The sequence below is a fragment of the Seriola dumerili genome, unplaced genomic scaffold (assembly GCF_002260705.1).
Source record: "Seriola dumerili isolate Sdu_G_001 unplaced genomic scaffold, Sdu_1.0 BDQW01000169.1, whole genome shotgun sequence".
Lineage (NCBI taxonomy): Eukaryota > Metazoa > Chordata > Actinopteri > Carangiformes > Carangidae > Seriola > Seriola dumerili.
In genome coordinates, this window is record NW_019174424.1 from 2,419,402 (window position 1) to 2,440,122 (window position 20,721).

The 20,721-nt window shown below is 40.2% G+C and overlaps 1 protein-coding gene across 3 annotated transcripts in view; it reads right to left on the minus strand.

The window, feature by feature from the left end:
• The window catches only part of LOC111227096 (cytohesin-3), a 40,975-nt gene that overhangs the window by 2,819 nt on the left and 17,435 nt on the right, over window positions 1–20,721 (minus strand). For 2 of the 3 annotated variants that reach the window (XM_022752496.1, XM_022752494.1), the window contains exons 1-12: window positions 19,118–19,250; window positions 11,510–11,592; window positions 10,895–10,959; window positions 10,061–10,127; window positions 9,808–9,926; window positions 9,272–9,352; window positions 8,380–8,492; window positions 7,057–7,205; window positions 6,324–6,435; window positions 3,006–3,082; window positions 1,964–2,035; window positions 1,666–1,820 (exon numbers count right to left, since the gene is read on the minus strand). In XM_022752496.1, coding sequence (XP_022608217.1) covers window positions 1,666–1,820; window positions 1,964–2,035; window positions 3,006–3,082; window positions 6,324–6,435; window positions 7,057–7,205; window positions 8,380–8,492; window positions 9,272–9,352; window positions 9,808–9,926; window positions 10,061–10,127; window positions 10,895–10,959; window positions 11,510–11,592; window positions 19,118–19,160 — 1,136 coding nt within the window. In that variant the 5' untranslated portion in view covers window positions 19,161–19,250. Of the gene's footprint in view, window positions 1–1,665; window positions 1,821–1,963; window positions 2,036–3,005; window positions 3,083–6,323; window positions 6,436–7,056; window positions 7,206–8,379; window positions 8,493–9,271; window positions 9,353–9,807; window positions 9,927–10,060; window positions 10,128–10,894; window positions 10,960–11,509; window positions 11,593–19,117; window positions 19,251–20,721 lie in introns of those variants that run through there. The other variant, XM_022752495.1, reaches the window with a different exon arrangement.

Sequence of the window (20,721 nt, forward strand, 5' to 3'; positions counted from 1 at the left end):
ACAGTAAGGATAACTGAAATTAACACATTTAAATATTAGTTGAAGCCAATGAATGTGTCTTCTTATATTGTGTGGAGGTCATTTATGGGAGTTATACATTAAAGTGTGATGAGTAATACAGGAACAACCAAGGACAAATCTACATAGATTATTGTATGCTGTATTGAGTGGTTGCAGGTCCGTTTTAGATGCGTTTTGATAAAAAACATCAGCATAGTCAAAAAATGGCCATACAAGTTATGATGCAAGTTTCTTCTTTACACTAAGCGTAAAACTGTTTCTGGACTGAAACAGAGCACTGGTTCCAAAATTAACTTTGCATTTTATATGATCGATGTGATGTTTAAACGTGAGTTCAGTGTCAAGCCATAAACCAAAGTACTTAATTTGATCAACTCTGTGCAGACTAGTACTATCATTACATGTCATTAGTAAACTATTAGATTTTGTTTTAAGGCTCTTTCCAGTAGTCTAATAATTTATTACATAGGAACCAGTTTTGTATGGTATTGAAATCAGATTGAAGAGCAGTTTGCATTTGAAATAAGTGAAGTTTAGAAGTATTTATGACAGTGTCATCTGCATATAGTTGGACAGATGAATTGGAACATGTTGATGGCAGATCATTAAAAGAAATTGTGGACCCAGCGTTGAACCCTGTGGTACACCTCTTTGTAGACCAAATGAGTCAGAAAGCAATACTACGGTTTGCGACACCAGAAATAAACAAATTAGTTTTTGGCAGAAATATTCCAGTGAGATAACCTATTAAATTAAAGAGTTACATATATGAAGCCAAGGATGTGGCGGCCATCAGCGAATAGGGAATCTTAACAAAGCAAAAATTGGAGGCTCTGCTTCGGCTCTCCAGATCCTGGATGTGGTCCATCAGGTATGTATTATCTATAGTCAGTTCCTTGGTCCGAAACTGGAGATCTTGTAAACTGTCCTCATTTGCCCGGATTCGTTGTTCTAGTGAAGAGACGTGTTTTCCGAGAGTATCAAGGGACATCTGGATTTGTTTGGATCGGGTCCACCTTGGAATCCAGATGAGTGAGCATATCAGTCTTGATCTGTTGTATGCCATCCCATAAAGCTTGTAGGGAGATGTGGTTCTGTTGATCCAATGCCATTGTTGTTCCGATCAATATCCAGTCGTTGTGCCACGAATCAGTATATTTTGTCGAGCTACAGGTGAAAGTGCAGACAGGCCCATGTTGCACTCACTCACACTGCAGCCATCTTGATGAGATTACTAGGTTTGATATGATCTTAAAGAGTACATTCTGGACATTCATTCAAACCAGCTGTTAGTCTGTTTGAGCCTTGGCAGAGATCAACTGACCTATTCAAAATCAATTACATACTTTTTTGCACAATTTTCATGTTTTCTTAGCACTACGATGACTAGGTACATCACAGGATTCAGGAAATGTAAAACAAGTAAAATTTTAGTTGCTTGCCCTTTGACTATAATGCTAAAGGAATAGTTCTTCATTTTGGAACATGTTTATTTGCTTACTTGCTGAGATTTAGACGAAAAGATTGATACCACTCTCATGTCTGTATGGTAAATGTGAAGCTAAAGCCAGCAGCCAGTTAGCTTAGTTTAGTATAAAGACTCGGGGGGGAGTTATGTGCCATTATGATTGAAAGGAGTCTTACTTGATGGATTTAATCCACTCTTCCTTCTCCTCTGGCGTGGGAGCTGATATCCTGTACACCACATGGTTCCCCTCGACAACACGCCCATCTGCCTCCGTCTTGCAGGCTTTGATCACCTGGCCCTTATGATTGGGGTTGTAGAGCTCAAAACAGTTCTAGAGAAGGGACAAAGGACGGGGCATCAGTGATGTGCAGCTGTCACATAATTAGACAACCTAATTAGTCAACATGTAATAAACACCGTAACCGAGGGGAAAAAGAAACTTGACATGTGATCTAAAAATGAAGCAACACTCACAGGTTTCCTGGGCTCCTCCACCTCCCTGATGCTGAGATTCTCCAGTGGGATGATCCCACGAGGCTCCTTGTCCTAAAGGAGAGAGGGATGAGAACGAGAAACATGAGAAGACGAAAAATAACCAACTTAATACAAGGAAAACAAGAAAGAATATACAATAAAGTAGGAAAAGCAAATAAATAGGCAAGAAGAGGAAAGAGGGAGGAAAAAGAAAAAGGGGGAAGAGATATGACAAGAAGTGCAGTGTGTTAAAGGATTACACAAGATGAAAATGAGAAGGGAAGAAAGAGGGAAATGAGGATAAAATCCACTGTGACATGTTTTGCTAGCATGGAAATCAACCTTGGTCCCCCCCCTCCCTCCTCTGTTAACAGAGCAGATAATGTGTGTGCGGAGTAGTCAGACCAGAGGACGGGACATAATGATAGTGTCCTCAAGGATAATACCAGGGTAGAGAGAGGACAGTGCTGATGTAGCAGCTAGCAGGGACACAGAGGCACTGATAAAAATCGACAAGCACGCACAAATAAACGTAGTCTTAGAGTAAGAGGCACAGATGGACAACCACAAGCACACGTGGACACTCAACAAATAAGATGAATATATATTTGGGGATCACCCAGGTCTTCTTGAGGTGACAGATAACCTCCTATATGTGCTAATGTGGGTACAAATAAAGACTACAAAGCAAGACACCTTAAGTCAGTTAAGTGAACTTGCATTTTCTGAAAAGTGCAAATAAAAAACGACATAAAACCATACAGGCTATGACAATTTTAAGATCTACTGTTAAGATACTGTTTTGTTTTATCCTCAAACTCCAAAAATTTGCTTGTTAAATTTGTTAATCCCAGAATTTGTTGTAGCAAACCAAAACCCTGCATTTTCAATCACATCAAAATGAACAGAGACTATTTTCATTTTATTTAGTGTCTGAGGGGCTCCAAGCAGCCACTTCAGGTCAGTTCTGCAGACACACAAACGCACATACTTGCAAAGAGGCACTTCATCAATCAAATCATCATCTTGGCATGCTACTCACTGTTGTGTACTCGAAGTAGTAGAGGCAGTTGTCCGTCAGAATGAACCACCTTCTCTTCCAGGTTTTCACTCGGCCCCCTGACAGGAAGAGAAAGAGGAGAAAGGAAGTGACACAAAGGCCACAGTGACAAACTAGCTGTCTCCCATCAGGAAAAACAGCAGGGATGTGACACTCATTAATGACGCCGGCCCACATCCACTTTGTTTTCTTACTCTTGAGAAAATTATAATGATATTATATTGTGGTACCATATGAATATTTGCTGCCAAGTCAGAACTCCTTTCTTCAGAGAAATGACTCAGTGGAAAAAGACCATGCATGCATTTTACATTATTAATTCTAGACATTTGTTTGTCAGTTCATTGCTGTAATTCAATTTCCTGAGTAAGAAAGGCTGCTTGTCATCAACCACATGATAGCATCATGTGACAATTAGACTCATCCATAAATACTTAATGTTCAATGAAGAACATGCCACTGAAAGGTTGATTAGTATGTTTGTCCGATTTTAAGTTTATGACAATCTAGATTTGAGTGTTACATGTGAAGTAAGTCTGATATTGACAATATATTGTATGTTCTTGTATTTCTTGTTATATCGTCTGATATAGGCTGGTTGTAGGTTTGTGCTTTCTAGCGGCTGAGAATTTTCTTATTAGCATCTATAGACTGATTATTTTAATTTTAGGCATTTAAAAAGTTATAAAAGTTCCCTCTAAAAACCCATATGAGATGCTTCTGGATTGCTTTTCTAGTAAAAAAAAAAAAGGTTACATTTATTCAAAAGCAAAAATGTAACACTATTTCTGAATCCATGTTCTGAACTTTGAGCGATTTTATCAAATCATTTTATCAGATCATTTACTGCACCTCATGTTTTGGTTTAATGCACTCCATTGCCACCAGTTTGGTGTAGCGGTTTAAATGTAAACATGTGATAAAAAGAATTCTCCTTGGACTTTCTGAAAAATGCAGACTAGCCAGTTAGAAGAAAACTGAAGCAAACCAAGCATGTGATTAAAATCACCACTATCCCTCCCAACTTTGAGCTTAGTTAAATGATGACTCACACAACTGATAAATTATTACTGACTGTGCCTATTCATTTTTAAAAGGCAACAGGATAAAACCTCATTGGCTCCCAGGAGAAGGGAGCAAACAGCTCTTGATATGAACCTAACGTGGCACCAAAAGCACCCCTGAAGAAACACATGCACACACACACATAAGCACAAAAACTTACACACATACACACACACACACACACACACACACTCTCCAAACCCCGGAGCAAGTTCACCACCTCACGTGTTAACTTGTGCAAACTACATCCAAAAAAAGCAAAGACAGAGTGAGCGCAAATGTCCAACACGTTGGTTTGAAGCAGAATTCTGCCTCTGGCAGTGACTGCAGAGCCTCGTGTTGGAGGAAAACACCACTTGCTTCAGAGATGTGAAGCGGGGACACTGAGGAAGCTCTCCTGGTGGGAGACGTGTGTACGGTGCGTGCATACAGGCTATGAGAACAGCACACTTAAAATGCATACACAAGCACAAGCACACAATTGCAGAGTCCAAACATGAAGACGTGCACATGAGCATACACAAGCAATTTCTGATGATTTCCCAAATATGTGTGTGTGTGTGTGTGTGTGTGTGTGTGTGTGTGTGTGTGTGTGTGTGTGTGTGTGTGTGTGTGTGTGTGCTTTGACCTAAGACTCCTGATTAGTTCCTCTCTATACTAAGCATCCCTTAAGGTCACAATATTTTTTACTGCAGCATTTCCTTCCTGTTTTTGTGGCGCCTCACATCAGACTATATGGGCCACACATAATTACAAAAGCTCAGAGTTTCCTTACATTTCAATAGACTCTGGCTATTGAATTAGCGTGGCCAAATTTCCGCTCGACATAGAGAGAGATATGCTAAAAAAGGCATTTATTCCTTCACATCCTCCAGGGTTTATTTTTAGAGAGTCAAATTAGAAATATTATAGTGAGAACTGGTGCGGGAAATGGCTCGAGGGAGAAACCGTACTAAAATGTAATCATGTTAGGTCTGTGAGCCACAATGGGGCTATTTGCATTCGTACTCACGGAGTTTGATGAGACTACAGAGACGTTACACAGAGTTGGAGGAATGTGCAGGTCAAAGCCAGGTGTGTGTGTGTGTGTGTGTGTGTGTGTGTAAATGTAGTAATAAACCAAATCACCTCCTGTGAGTTTGCCCTTTAACCTTTGACAAACAATATCCAGTATACTACACAGTTTTATGTTCAATAATAAATCAACCTAAAACTGCAAAGTTAATAATTAAAAGCACTCCAAAAAGGACTTAAATGAAAGGTGATAAGATGCTTTGGTATGTGAGGACTGCTGGAGTAGCATGAAAAAATGTCTTTTATGTGGTGTGAACTGCGGAGCAGTGGAGTGAGGTCCAAATCAAAAACACATGTAAACAAACAGAAACATGTGGCAAAATAGAGAGAGAAACAAGACCAATAACTGTATTACCTCACTGGGAAAGTATACAGATCCCTGGCACACACACACATGCCCACACACACAAACCCATACAGAAGAATTTACTAAGGTGTGTGTTCCTTCCAAAGTTACATTACAATACAGTGTAATGGTTTTCACAAGTCTGGGACCAGATGTGTAAACAATGTGTACGCACAAAACCACACATACACTGTTACTCACTTGAGCTTTACAGAAATGCCAAACATATGTTTGAGGAAATTCAGAAACATGGTTGCCATGTGGTTACATAGTTTGTCAACCAGAGGACAGAGAAGTTTATATTTCAACTGTAAAATGTCTCGCTCAGTAAGTATCTCAATAACAAGTCTTAGTCTGAATTTAAGAAAAACAAGATGTTTTCAAAAATGTCCATGTTGGTTTTTTGATTTTTTTTAAAACTCACATGTGGATATCAGCCACAAAAATCCAGTATTGGTAAGCCTGTACATCTCATAAATAAACAAACATCTTATTTAAGATTGTATAATGAGAACGTGTGCACCAAACTAAAGACATAAGTCTTTAGTCCATTCAACCTCTTTCTAGACCTGCCTAGACCTTTAGCAGGATGTACATAAGTTTCACAGTGATTTGAGACTTATAAAACAGAACCGTGTGTGTGAGAGAGCATGAGTGAACACGTTCCTGAATCTCCATCCTGCCATTTAAATTCTCGCGCCGCTGTGAGAATAAAGCCACAGTTGTAGAGAGAAAAATACAAGAGCAACCAAATAAAGTCATCCAGGATTTCTTGCATTCCCTCAGCAGGGGAATGTGCAGAGATGCTCACTAACCTAATTTGAGCAGCCAGCCCTCTCTGTCTGGGTTGAAGAACGTGTGCGTCAGGTCATTCCCATCATCCTCTGGGATCTTAAAGGGTTCGCTCTTGATGCTGTCGTATAGATTCTGCAGAGAGAAGTGGGGAAACATTGTTGAACAGAAAAGAAACTGGTTCACATTCACACGACTCCAGATGAGCACACACACACACACCATCTCCCTATCTCCCTTCAAACATTCAACCCAGTCTTCAGATTAACGGTGCGTTAAACATGACATTGACAGATTCTATTTCAGTGTCGGAAAGTGAGAGACAATGATTCACACCTCAACAACTTTGGGAGCTATGAGAGTCTTTAACAAGTGTTTGTTTGTTTCATTTACATTAAGCCATGGGCGCTTTGGTACAGATGTCAGCCTACAGCATGTGGGTAGATCAACTTTGTTTTTATATCTTTTTCTTTGACAGATCACGAAACATCATTAGCATCAGTATCAAATCTCATTCTGCTGAGCTGCAAGGTCTCAATTAGTGAGGCATGACTCCCCACTTTGCATAGTGGAAAAACTTACTATAGGTCTACTATATAGTCTCATTTGTGTGCTACATCATAAAAACAGCCGTACTTTACACTTTTAATTGTCAAAGTTGCATTGACATATTTTTTACCAACACAATGTATGAAACACACATTTCATCAGATACATTGGTCAAAGGAAACAAACTAATAAAGTCAAAGCTCTCACCCTGAGTAGCTCCTCTGGGAGGTCTCCCCCCTCATTGATCCCTCTGTTCATGGAGATGAAACGCTCCACGGGGGGCTTGTCTCTGACGTTGGGATTGTGCAGGCTGGTGTTCAGCATAATGATGGCAAATGATAGGACATAGCAAGTGTCTGCGGAGGTAATTGCAAAGAGTGTAACTGAGAAACATAAAATACAGCACATGCCCGCATCTGTGTGTGTGTGTAAAAACATTTTTCTTGCTTGGGAGTTTATGGATTTCTGCGGAGATGATTAAAATTATTGATCTCTTAGTGTTGTATGAGTCTTTGATAAAATAATATCAAGATTCTAAGATCCAAATGAAATCCAAAATGTGAAAGGATATTATTTCAAAACAAGCAAAGCCCGTACAGTGGTGTGTACTCAGCTCATTCATTACAATGGTATTGATATAACACCACAAATGACTTGTGATTAATTTGACAGCAATCCATCAATAGATTTTCTTACCACCAAATTTAGGACTCTGTCTCATAAAAAACAGAATTTAATCAACAAAAAGCCTTATTTTCTGGGACACACACACACACACACACACACACACACACACACACATAGATGGCGCACTCCAAGGCCATGTTGCATTGAAGTCAGAGTGTCTCCTCAGTCATTAACACACACAGACACACAGACACACACACTCCACATCATAACTCCTGGGAACCATCCTCTACCTCATCCATCCGCACACTAACTGCCCCAGTCAACATCCTCTGCGCTCTAATTTACGGCCCTTTGCGGACCAGTTCTGAGAGATGACCAATAACTGAGTCTGGGTGTGTCTCCACTGCGCCACATCAATATTCATGACCTGAGCTGTCACCTGTGTCCTCAGAGCTCCCTCAGTTAACACAGGAGCAGCAGACAATGTGCACTAACCGCCATTGACCTGTGATCAATTTCATTATCACCGCTGGAGACACGAATACTGATTACAGTGTGATTAGTGGGCAAGCTGCAAACTCCAGTGGAAAATGGAATGTCGGTCCAGTCAAGTTCAGACTGAGAATAAGAGAATAAACCTCAAACACATTCTCTGAAAGTGGATGTCTATGTAGTCAGACAATGTTCATATTCTCCAGAGCTGTGGCCACATGCTAAAGATTTACACAGCCCAAACAGGTCCAACTGTCTGATGAAGGAAGACAGACAGTCAGAGGCATTGATCTGAGGCTGAGGTGGTCTGGCTGGCCCATGTCGTCTGTCCTGGATTGTCTGACTCAGTCTGACTCATATCTGCTGCAGTGTGTGTGTAGTGTGTGTGTGTGTGTGTTTGTGTAGTACCTGTGGACTGGAAGACGCCGGGATTGCATTGGCAGTACCTGGAGGCAAACGCCTCCATCATACGATCAATCTTCTGGGCTTCGCCGGGAAGTCTAAAGCTCCACAGAAATTGCCTGCAACAGCAGGAAGGGAGAAGAAAAACATAATGACATGTCGTGAAATATTGATGCAAATGTATATAACAGTATATGGATATTCACATTAAATCATAAACCCTACAACATGTCTAAGAAGAGAAAGAACCAATAGATTAAATGAAGACAGCCTTACTTAGAGAGTTTTTAGACATTATAAATATTAAAAAAAACACCACTGAGCAGTTTGTTTACAGTAAAATGAACAAGAGCCTTTTGCTCTTAAGACAACACTCCTCAGAACAAAACAGTACAAGGATGAGTAAAGGCTGGAACTCATCAGGCAAATGTAGTTCTGGGATGTTTGCGGGGCTGTTTCTTTTATACTTATACAGATATTTTCTAGAGCACAGTCGGCCAATTTTACTTTATTATATTTTTTTATAAAAAAAAAAAAAAAACACAGCATCTGATTCATGTCTATTCAGAGCGTTGGTGCAAAGAGTTTAACTGTGATGCAGAGCAATGCAGTGTCATCTGTCAGTTCAATGCATTGGCCAATAGAATATGTGCAAGCCAAGCCAATATTTCTGGTAGATTACTTTGATATATCCTCGGTCAGTGTTATTCCACTGTTTACCTTGCAACCGTCAAGACAGACAAATACTGAAGCCATGATAACTTTCAAGAGACTCAAACTGGACGTTCTGGTCTATGTTTCATCTTCTCATCAGTACCTTCAGGAACATACCCACTCCAGCCCCTTGACTTTATTTTTTTTCTTTTAAACACAGTGTTGTTTTTGGTTGTTAACTCACCTTAAGGCTTGTACAAGGTTGAGGTCTGCAAACTCATGAAGCTCCACAAACGCTTGGAGGACCTTGATGTTAAAGTCATCCCTGGAGGCAAGGAGGGACACATGTCACACCTTTAACTATTGACACTCTTTCCAAACGGAAACAGACGCTGGACTGAAATCATCTGGACATAGGCTTCAGGGTACAGCGGCAGATTCACATATTTGGAGGTCAGTTTGGAAACTAAAATCCTGCGGCTATGACACAGCACCAGTTTCCTGACAGACAGCCGCTGTCTTGGCCGAGCCAGGCAGCATGAAATCCCTGTTGTTTTAACAGTCCTATCCCCATTGATTTTCTTTTGATAACAACTACATGTCCGCTCTGTTATTTTACTGGCACTGTCTCCCATCGCTCTTCTGCTCCATAAATCCAGACTACCAATTTCCTGGGGCTTCATGCCCACGTCTGAGCACATACATTGCAGATCTGACATAGAGATGGGGAGAGGAAAAAGAAAGGTGGAAGGAAAACAGAGGGAAAACTGGAGAGCTCACCGTTCTCCTAAGTAGTCCCCGATGACCGTTTTGTTGAGCCCCTCGCCTTTGTAGAGGAACTGTGAAATGTCCTCTGGGGTGTTCTGGAGAAGATCATTCTCCAAAAGAAACTGGATCCCCTGTTTAAAAAATAAGAGTAGAAACTTACACTCGAGTTACCTATTTTGGTCTGTTTTTACTATTTTAAATTTTAATTCAAGAAGCCAAATCAAATCATAAAAGCGTAATTCAACAGCAGCAGTTTTGGCCTGACCTTTTTAGGGTCCATGTTGAACTTTTTCCTCCCCATGGCGATCTGTTTGTTTCTTTGCGTGGTTTTGCTGCAGTAAAAAAAACAAAAAAACACAGGAACATCCATCACATGACAGTTAAGGGTGTGGTGTTGTCCCCAGGCTGCTGTGTTTGTTCAGTAGGTCAGTTTGTGATGGGTTTGTCCAGGATGTGGCAGGAGTTTGTTTATTTATTACACTGTAATAAGTGTACAGTGGAATTAAACAGTAAAAATACATGATACATGATCCCATGTGATTTTGTCTCAACTGCACAGTATTACTCTCTTCATTCTAACCTCGCAGCCATTGGAGGAATAATTCCCATTTTAATGTTACTCTTCTTAAAATTATCAATCTCCAGCTTTGTGTGTCTGTGCATGCTCCCTATGCTTCCTGTAAGCTCAAAATAGCCTGAGCCCCTTTGCCAGCTGCACCTGAGACACACACACACACACAGCCTCACTCCACCTCATCAACCAATCGAATGAAAGCCTCTGAATACAGACTGTTTGGCTAATGTTTAGTTGAGGGACTGTCCCGCTCAAACAAAAGGGGATTAACACACGCACACACACAAACGTACTCACACAATGACAGGTGTGAGGCTCACGGCAGAAGCAATTATATGTCTGAAGAGGAAAACGGTCAGCCAATTGACAGAAAATTAATCAAAGAAAATTTTATTTTATTGAAGTCATGGCACAATGAGGTCTGAGAAACAGCATTGGGTATTTTATTTTGTAGCATTTTACCGAGTAATATGCAATGACATCTCAGCACAGCATGAAGAGACAGTGAAACCTAAAGAAACTCACCTCTCCCCCACACAGGTTAGCTGCTCGATCTCAGTCATTACCTCTGCGATCTCAAACTTCAGCCGCTGCAGAGAGGAAAACAGCTAAATGACTCAGTCACTTATTCCATATACTAGAATTTGGATCCAACTGCAGCTGTGAAATAACAAGTAAATACTGTCTAATTTGATGGTTACATAACATTTAACAGTAAAGAGCACCCTGATGATTACAGTTACAGTAGGGCTGGTTGATATGGTTAACATTAATATGACAGTCTTAATAGAATCATCCTTATAGGGCATTTTTGCCTTTATTAGACAGTAGGCAGTTGGGAGGTGACAGGAAACCCCTGACAGCAGTAATGTGGACATATTACAATATGCCGATTGTTTGCAAAAGAAATCACACATAAAACATTAATCAAGATAATGTTCAATGCAAATATGTAATAATGTTCTATATTACATCAGATGAGTCTTCAAACTTGCAAAACACTTCAATAACTTGTTTTATTGATTTACAGTTGGCCCAGAATAACTAATTTAGAACAATTTGATAATACTGCCCAGCCCTATTTATCATAAGTTTCCGCTGCTGGAACTAATAAAATATCATTCATAGACTGTTACTCACTTCAATATCATCCAGAAGCTCTTTTTTCCTGCGTCGTATGTTGGACAGCTCATCTCTTTCCTCCAAAGACAGGTCCTCAGGTACTGGAAAATACAGAGAGAAGGGAAAATGAAAGAGCATGTGTGAGGGAGAGAGAGAAAGAGGGGCATGGTTGCAAGGATGGATTAAATTAATTCACCTTCCGACCAGCCAGTCAGAGTCACAGGGATTAAGCTCGACAGAGCATACCTGTTCAATGAATCCATCCCAAAGACATTATTCATGACCTAAATTAATAGACTGACAGACAGAAGTGCTATTTCATTTTGAAACCTAGGATTAAATACAGGACATTACAAAGAGACAGGGAATCAGCAGGCCTGAGAATTCAAAATTTCAAGTTGTATATTTGGCTTTTGATTCAACACCCCGTGCATATCAGATTTAACCTGTCAAATAAGGCGGTTTACACACCGCTGAGGAGAATATAGTTGAACGTCAGTGCTTACACGATGAATGGCTGCCTGAAAATATGGGGCAAAGGCAGAAAATGCTGAAATTTAGACTGATGTTGTGGAAGAAGTGAAAGTTCTATGTTTTCTATGTTTTTATTTGCATCTTCGGGACCACCTGGCAAATGTAAGTCCAACATTTACTCCCTTTTTAGCTCTATTTTTGGCCTCTACCAACTCTTGAGGGAAATATCTGGCTTTTTACTATGTTCACTAGCTAGACTCTGTGTTTTTCTGGTGTTTGGTGGTGAGCAGGTAGTGTACAATGGCTTTTTAGAGCTTGTTTCAACACTACGAGAGGGGAGAGTAAACCTAAACAGTAAATCTACGAGTGACATCTTTTATATTGTCAAATTGTTATCATATGAAAAAGATCAGCTATATAGTATAGGTAATGTCTGGATAGGTATATATACGTGTAGTATGTACATGCAGGTATGCATGTGAATATTTTCTTTTTTATCTTCTGTCTTTATGTGTTTTCAGTTTGTTTATGTCTTGTGAGTTCATAATTTTCTGTCTTTCTGTTTACATACATGAGGAAACACTATCACTAACTATGACCTCAATGCTAGCATATAATTGAATTAACACCCTTATGACAGTAGATTTTATGGCAGAACAGTTGTATTGGATTGCATTAGATTGTGCAGGTGTAACTAATAAAGTGGCCAATGAGTGTATACAGTGTGATGTGCAAAGAATATACAGGAGGTGTTAGAACACATAAGCCACATGTGAGGAAGTAGTTTCTCGTGAGAATTTTCTTTCAAACCAAATTAAAACCACAGAAACTCCCCTCTTGGAAAGCAGATGACTTCCATAAAGAACATCCTGTGTGTCTGACACACAAACACACACACACAGAGACCACTGAGCATCTGGCGAGGCCTGCCCCCTCAAATATTGGCTTTCTGATACTCAACTCTCGTCGAGCCCTCATTTGGGGTAATTAACACTGCAGAGAGAGCACGGCACATCATGCAACATGCAGCATGTTTTACTGCATGAGCTAACGAACACTGTATGCACAGGTGAGTACACACTATACACTGTATGTGTATGTACTGTGTGCATACAGAATTTACACTTCACACACATGACAATTATTTTATTCCACGTAGAGGGTCCCCAGAGCCACCTACTTATCCTTCATTTACCCGTGCCACGTCAAGCTCTCCCCCCAGACCCATCAGCGGACCTCCCCCTCTTTCCTCCACACATCAGAAAACGGCAATCCATTTGAGAGCGAGTTGACAGGAAGTAGGTCATTTTCACATGGAGCTATACCAGATTGTGCTTCTCCTACACTGTCTCTCTCACACACATACACATGAACACACTCCCCCTCTATCTCTCTCTTTGTCCGCCTCCACCCCAGTGCTTGAAGTGGGGGTGAGAGCAGATTCAAATCCCCCAACTGAATCATACCGCTAAGCAGCTTTGCAATTCAGACTTTTTTTTCTCCCCCTGACTGTAAATAACAGAAACAGAGAAGTAAAGTTATTTCCTCTCCTCTTTATCTATCGGCTGTATCTCTCTCTCACACTCTCTCAATCAATCCCTCTCCCCCGTCTTGCACTGTAAGACAAAGTGACAGAAGCAGCATGGACCATTAGGTTATTACATTCTGAGGGCACAGAGCTCATGTTATCACAGATGAGCAGCCAGTCAAGAGAGCAGGGATTCAGATGGGTGTAGATGGCTTTTTTTTAACTGTGTGAGAGAGACGAGCTACAAACTTCTGCAAGGCTAGAAAAAAAAGATAAATAAAGGAGAAAGGAGTTGTGTGTGTGAAAAAAAAATGTATATATATATATATAATATAAGAGAGAGAATTATTTTTAAATAATATGAGACTTTATGAGATTTGATTTGTATAAAACTTTTCAATACAAGTAACAAAGTGCTTCACAGCAGTCAATATGACACATACAAACAAATCAAAGTAAAATAAATGAAATTAAATAGACATCACACAATAAAAGCTTATAAGATAGGATCTCTGACTGCGTCCTGGCTCACAGGAGGATAAAAGCCCAGAAAAATAGGAAGGGTGCCGCCCAAGCCAGGCCTTAAAAGCAATTAAAAGATTTTTTTAATTAATCCTACAATAAATGGGCAGCCAGTGTAAAGGGCTGATGTGAACACATTTTTTTGGACTGAGTTAAGAGCCAAGCTGCAGCATTTTGAACTAACTGTAGGAGGTGGGTTGATTTCTGACTGAGACAGGTATACAGGGAGTTACAGTAGTCAAGGAGGGAGGAAATAAATAACATGGGTGAGTTTCTCCAGGTCTGTGGCTGAAATGAAAAAACGTACCCTTGGCTATATCTCTCAAATGATACAAACATGACTGCACAACTTTCTTTACCTGGGATTCAAAACACAGGTCGTGATCAAAGATTACACCAGATTCAGTAAGACACTTGTGGAGGGTTTCTATATTGGACTGGTCACTGGATCACAGCATCACAGTGAAACTGGACATTATATTTGTGGATGATGTCATTGAGAGGGAGCATGTAAATGGAAAATAAAATAGGCCCCAGGATTGAACCCTGCGGGACACCATAAAGTGAGTTTGCTGGGGATGAAAGTGAGCCAACTGTAAATGATCATACAAAGGTGCAAAGTGGATTGAATGCTAATGGAGTATAAATACCATGTCTGCTTAGCATTGTGCAGTTGAATGTTGATTCACACTTAATGTCATGTTAAGTCAATGTCAATGTTAAGATATCAAAAGTAGGTGTTTTTACTGGCTTGACTGCAATAAAATAAACAATGGGTGTCCTTTTATTTTTTACAATTTCTTTGTGATGAAAATGTCAATTGTAAATGCTCTTAATGAAAAGGACAAGACACAGCTGCCACTGATTTAATAAAATATTTCTGGTAATTTTCTGTAAACCCTAGGACTGTTTGTGATATATTTCTATGTATAGACTGTAAACTTATATTTTTGAATTGGATGTCTGCAAAAAAGGTATTGCTTTTCTCTTTTATTTTTACTTTTAGTTAATTTTTAATTATCTTTTCTCACTTTGGATTTGTATGCAAGTCATTTCTATAAACATACATTTGTCATTCTGATGAAAGGTAAAAACTGATTTAAAGGTTTATGTTGGACGTTGGAAACTGTAGCTGACAAAACAATCTTTCCAAAAAGACATTCTTACATGGCATTGTACTCCATTGTTGACATGAAAAGTGCCACAAATAGTGGAGCAACAAATGAAAAAAGAGAGCTGGCGGGACGTGGGCGTGAATGTCAGCTTGTGGAGTTTTGTAAAGTTGACAAAAATGGTCAGACACAGGACCCCCCTCAATTCGACACGAGAAAAGTGTCGGGGATGGGTTTTTCCGAAGCTATCCAGCACTTTGGATGCAGTATACTGGCCACTTAATGGTTAAAGAGCATGCCTCCTGTGTTGCGTGTCATAACCCACTCTTTCTTCCCTTGTTTCCTGTCATCCTTTATACTGTCCTATTTAATAAAAACAAAAAAGGCCAAAAAAAAATCATCTTAGAAAAAAAAATGCCTTGGCGAAAGGTCTGTGAAGTTGAAGAGGATAAAAAGAGAAAAAAAAGTCTGAAAAGTTTGCGTGTCAAAGAAAAAGGGACACAAAAGGATGCTCAAGAGTGATGTAGGAACAGATACCATTCCACCAGACATCTTCACACTCTCTGCCTCTGTTGCTGTCTTTTCTTGGCTTCAGTTAAGCAGCCTCATAAAGCAGTAATTGTGGAGCAAAGAGACCCTGCAGGCAACCTACGTCTGTAATGCGCAAAACACTCCTCCATCCCTCCTACTCTGGCTGAAAGAGCTTGGCTGGACCAGAGAATGGGACAAATTGTCTGAGCAGACGGAATCTGTTTTGGGTAACAATTCCCCCGCTGTGTATGTTTTGTTGCAATGTGGAAAAAGCAGAGTAATCTGATATCATTGTGAGGGCAACTACTACCGTACAGCCGAGTCTGGACATCTGATGCATTATGCATGAAAGTCTAGGAATCTGTGAGTGTATGTTCATATGTATTATCATAGAGAGCAGCCCTCCTGAAAAAAAATCCATATTAGGTTATATACAAACACTCCAAGCTTAACCCCGGGCACAGCCAAATAGATTACCAATGCAAAACCACTCAGCCTTTTCATATGATGACTTAGGAGGCTGCTGTTCCAGTTATAATCAATACATCATCATAACAGCCTTTTCCTCCATTGGTCTTCAAGCATGGACTTTTCTCAGACAGACACAGTGTCCAGACTTTTTCCAAAGAGGTCACTAAGTTTATACCTCCCCCTTTCAAATCTCACAATCACTTTAAGCTCTCTACTCCTGGGGAACTTGTAACAAGGTGGGTCAACAACATCTTTGGGGGTCAGGGACAAGGTCAGAGGGGTCACAAACCAAGTCCAACCAGGATCAATGTGCCGCTAAGGCAGTAAGAAGTTGAACATGGCAGCATTTACTGTGTGTATTCTGAGAGAGAGTTTGTCATCCAAGTGAAACCAATTGAATTGAGTAGGACACTGACTGAGTTTATGTAACAACACACTTTGGTGACTGTCTCAAAAGTTTTAATCCTTAATTACTGCATTTGAATCAAGCCGTGAGCGTGAAAACTCTCACTGGTGATGCATTCAAAGACACACATTCAAAGACAAGATTCTAATTAACCAAAGGGTGGCTTTTATTGTGAAGCAGCCACAGGAAATGCAGTGTATTTGTTGCCAGGGTTCTTGCTGATGCGCCTGCAAAACAAGACCTGACCATTTTTGGAAAAGCGGCAAGGGGATCCGTTTTTAATATTTCAAGGAGGGAATGGAAGAGGAGGGAACGGCTACCTTGAAGCTTGCATCTCCAAAACGCCGTTAAGGTAAACGAATTCTGTTAATGTACCATGCATTTGGGTAGGAAAATACTTGTGCCATATTAAACGCCAGAGATCTGATCACATCCTGGAAGTGAAGGAAAAAAATGCCAAATATTTTCTTTCTTCCCCATCAAAATGAAATCTGAAATGTGAAACTTTTTCACAAAGTATAGGAACTTGATCAAATCAGATTTTCATCTTGTAGTATCAGGGTCATTGTCAGATGTGGTCACAGTTGGTATACAGTATCACAGGCAATCATTAGCTGCAAAATCTCATGACTTATGATTTGCCCTGCTCTAGACAGGCATAGAGGTCATAAAAAGGAAAACAGAGATCACAAGCAAATTATTAATACCACTGATACACTTATATAACCTCAATGAAGTTCTTTGTTGGAGCCAGTGATCACTGTCTCTGTTACTGTAAATAAGGACAAATAAGCTATCAGTTGATAGTTGGATGTATTTGTATGTACTGTTCACATCTGGGTCAGCACTGCTACTGACACCAAAAAATATTTAATATTTGTTAACCCTCTGGAGTCAGGGTTGATTTTTCAACCCTACGCACTCCACATGTATGGTCTCAAACTCTGGATCCTCCTTTAGTGCAGTGTGTGAAGCTGTCCGAAAAATAACACAGGAGGCTGTAAAGCTTTACAAATCTTTAGTATTAATTAGAGCTAGAGATGCTACTTAAGCACTTAACCGTCCAACCAACTGATAGCTTAAACTACTCAGGGTTTTGAATAATACATTAGTGTCCTGTTCCTAATTCAAGTTAGTATGGGCATCTAGGCAGGAAGACCTCGGTCCTGACACAGTTAACTGTCTGATGCTTGCGGAGATACGGGGCAGATTGGGATCTGATTCATGAGACCGACTGGCCTTTATTGGCAGATCACAAAGTTAAATGATTAAATGCCCTTGACAGTCACGCCTTTCCAGTATCCTTGGCACCAAGGGCAGTAGAGAAGATGGACTTGCATACTGATCTCTCTATTTTATTGGGTGATGTTTGCTGAATAGTCAGCTTGGAAAAAGCATAAGATACTGCATGTAACCAATCAGATTGGGAAGTGTTGTCTAAAATTGAACACGGCAGTTGTGCACTTACTGGAAATGACGATACCCACTGTAGTCTAGCTAGCTAACTTTCTCGTTATCGCTCATGGTACCAATCATTCCAGACTGCTAAAAGAACTCAATAAACATACTGATGGCTTCTATCCAACAACAGTATAGTGGTACTTGGTGAAAAAAAACCACTTTGTATAGACATGTACAACTTAAATTGGTATGGTGCATCGTTCACCGTTGCAACAACTGCAGCTTCCTTGGCTGCCATTTTCACAAGCTACTTAGCGACCATTGAGGGTAAGATGTGTCCAATGATTCACGCTCAACAAATTATGAGTACACCATCCTGATACCCATAATGCGCTGTATGTTGCCAGAACTGTGAGTGTGAACGTACTTATGCACTCAAAATAAGAAATGTAAGTACAGAGGGATGCGAAAAGAGACACTGTCGATTCTAAAAATAGTTGAAAACATGCTATAAAATCAGGCTTAACTCATACAGTGCCATCTAAAATTAGAAAAAAAACTGAACTATAGGAAAACATCACAACATGGATGATTTCTGGTATTAAACCACAGTCATATAACTTTGACAAATCAATATTTAAACCATGCAGAAATGCAACCCTCTTAACCAATTACACCAATCTTATGAAAGTAAAACTCATTTCTTTACTCTTTACTAAAAACAAAACAGAGTCAACAGAACCAGTGAAACACATCCTGACTTTCACCAGGGTTGCAGCGGGACAATGGAGGGGGATGTCTCCTGTGATTAGGACTGTAGGGCTGGTCTTCCTGTAACAATAGCAACCACGTAAACAGGTTGAGGCCATTCCCATACACAGGCTAATTAGGGAGCACTTATGCAAGTTCACAACACAGCCAACACTACATTGTGGTGAGGCTGCTGCAAATATGTGCAACCCAGCTGAGTTAAGAGTGATGCAAGAAAGCACGTAAGTGTGTCAGAGTCGGTGACACACTGACAAATAAAACCCCTAAAGGCTTCCTTTTTACATTTACTTCAGTGTATAAACTCTGGCCACACAACACCATGATGTACTGTAGGTGAAAATGAGACACCTACATCTGTTCCAACATAATCCTTTCACAAAACAGACCTATTTCCTGAATAAAATACATACCACATTTCCTTTTCCTCTCTCCAGTTCCCATGATGACTGACATGCCACCAACAGAGGCGTCCGTGTCCTTATGATGGCCTGTACTGTGTCAGTTGTGTCGCTGCCTGCTGTAGGAGCTTCACAGTCGCACTGTTTTCAGCAGCCTGTTTCCCGCTCATGTGAGGTGCAATTGTGGCTGGTAGGTGTGTAGTAATTGTTTTTCCCCACAGCATTACTCCTACTCACAGCTCTCAACCATGCAAAGACACACAGGCACACACACACACACACACACACACGTCCTCTTAACAGTTCCTACCTCTTGACGGATGACAGTAGAGGTATGGAATAGCCACATACCTCCTACTGCAACGCCCAGTCTGGTTCAACCGCGCTCTCTATGCACCTCCTCCCTCTCATGACTTCTTCTTTATGTCCAATTCTCTGCATTGTTTTTTAACAATTACACTCTGATCCTCTGCTCTCGCCTCCCTCTCTTTCACACCGACATCAAACTCCTTTCCACATCTTCACTTGAAGAACACTCGACTCAAACATTAACCCCTCTAATTATATAAAATCAAACTATTCAATAGGCTCATCTTTGCTTCACGAAGCTATCTTTGCAGTGATGATGAGTTTTGGCCGGCATTTCACATCAGATCAGCAGCACTGATGGTGTAGCAGAGTGCACTCAAAAAAACAGTCCACTCACCTTAAGAGCATCAGCTACAACTTTTATGAGGCTAGAGAAGCAGCCACTCAAGTCCATACAGCTATGTTATTCTCCACTTCCTTAAGTCACTTTTACCAAAAACACTATTCTGCGGTTTTCTTCCTATTACAAACATCAGATTTGCAGCTATGACTGTGGTCCTTTGACAATCTTTATTAAATCCATCAAAGAGGTTATGTTGTTATGTTATTTGTCAGAAGGATTACACAAACCTACTGAACCATATTGCACAAACTTGGTGAGGAATGTGGCATGGGCCAGGGAAGAACCCATTTCACTTTATAGGCAGATCCGGATCATTTACTATACTATTTTTTTTTTATTTCTGGCTGGAGTAGTTATAAACTGGCTATGGTGGAGGTCTGTGCTCTCTCAGTGCCCTTCTAGTTAAAGTAGTACTCCACTATGTCCACCAATACATTACATCTAACTACATATGCTGGAGTACAAATTTAGACATAAAGACTCATTTGCTGTTTCTGCTCTAATGCAAAGAAGTAGCCAGGCCAAAATTGGATTGTTTATAATGGTCACTATCTTCAAAGACTACCCAAAATTGGGTGGTATCCTATTGCCTGATCATACTGGCTTTAATCATATTGAAAACACGCATTAAAAAATTATGAATTACATATTTATTTTGTCAAGAAACAAATGTCCACAATGAAAGTCTACATCCAAACCAAACAACAGCACATTTCCGTTCACTCCTACATGAAACGCTTGGATGCTCTTTCTTTTTTTTATTTACACTTTAACAAAGCTCAGCTGAGGTCTTTTGCTCCACTTTCAATGAAAAATGGTAATCAGAGGGGAGTTTAAGAGTCTAGAGTCACGCTAGCAGCTCCCTGACGCTGTGCAAAGCAATGCGCCTGCAGTAGTGGTAGTT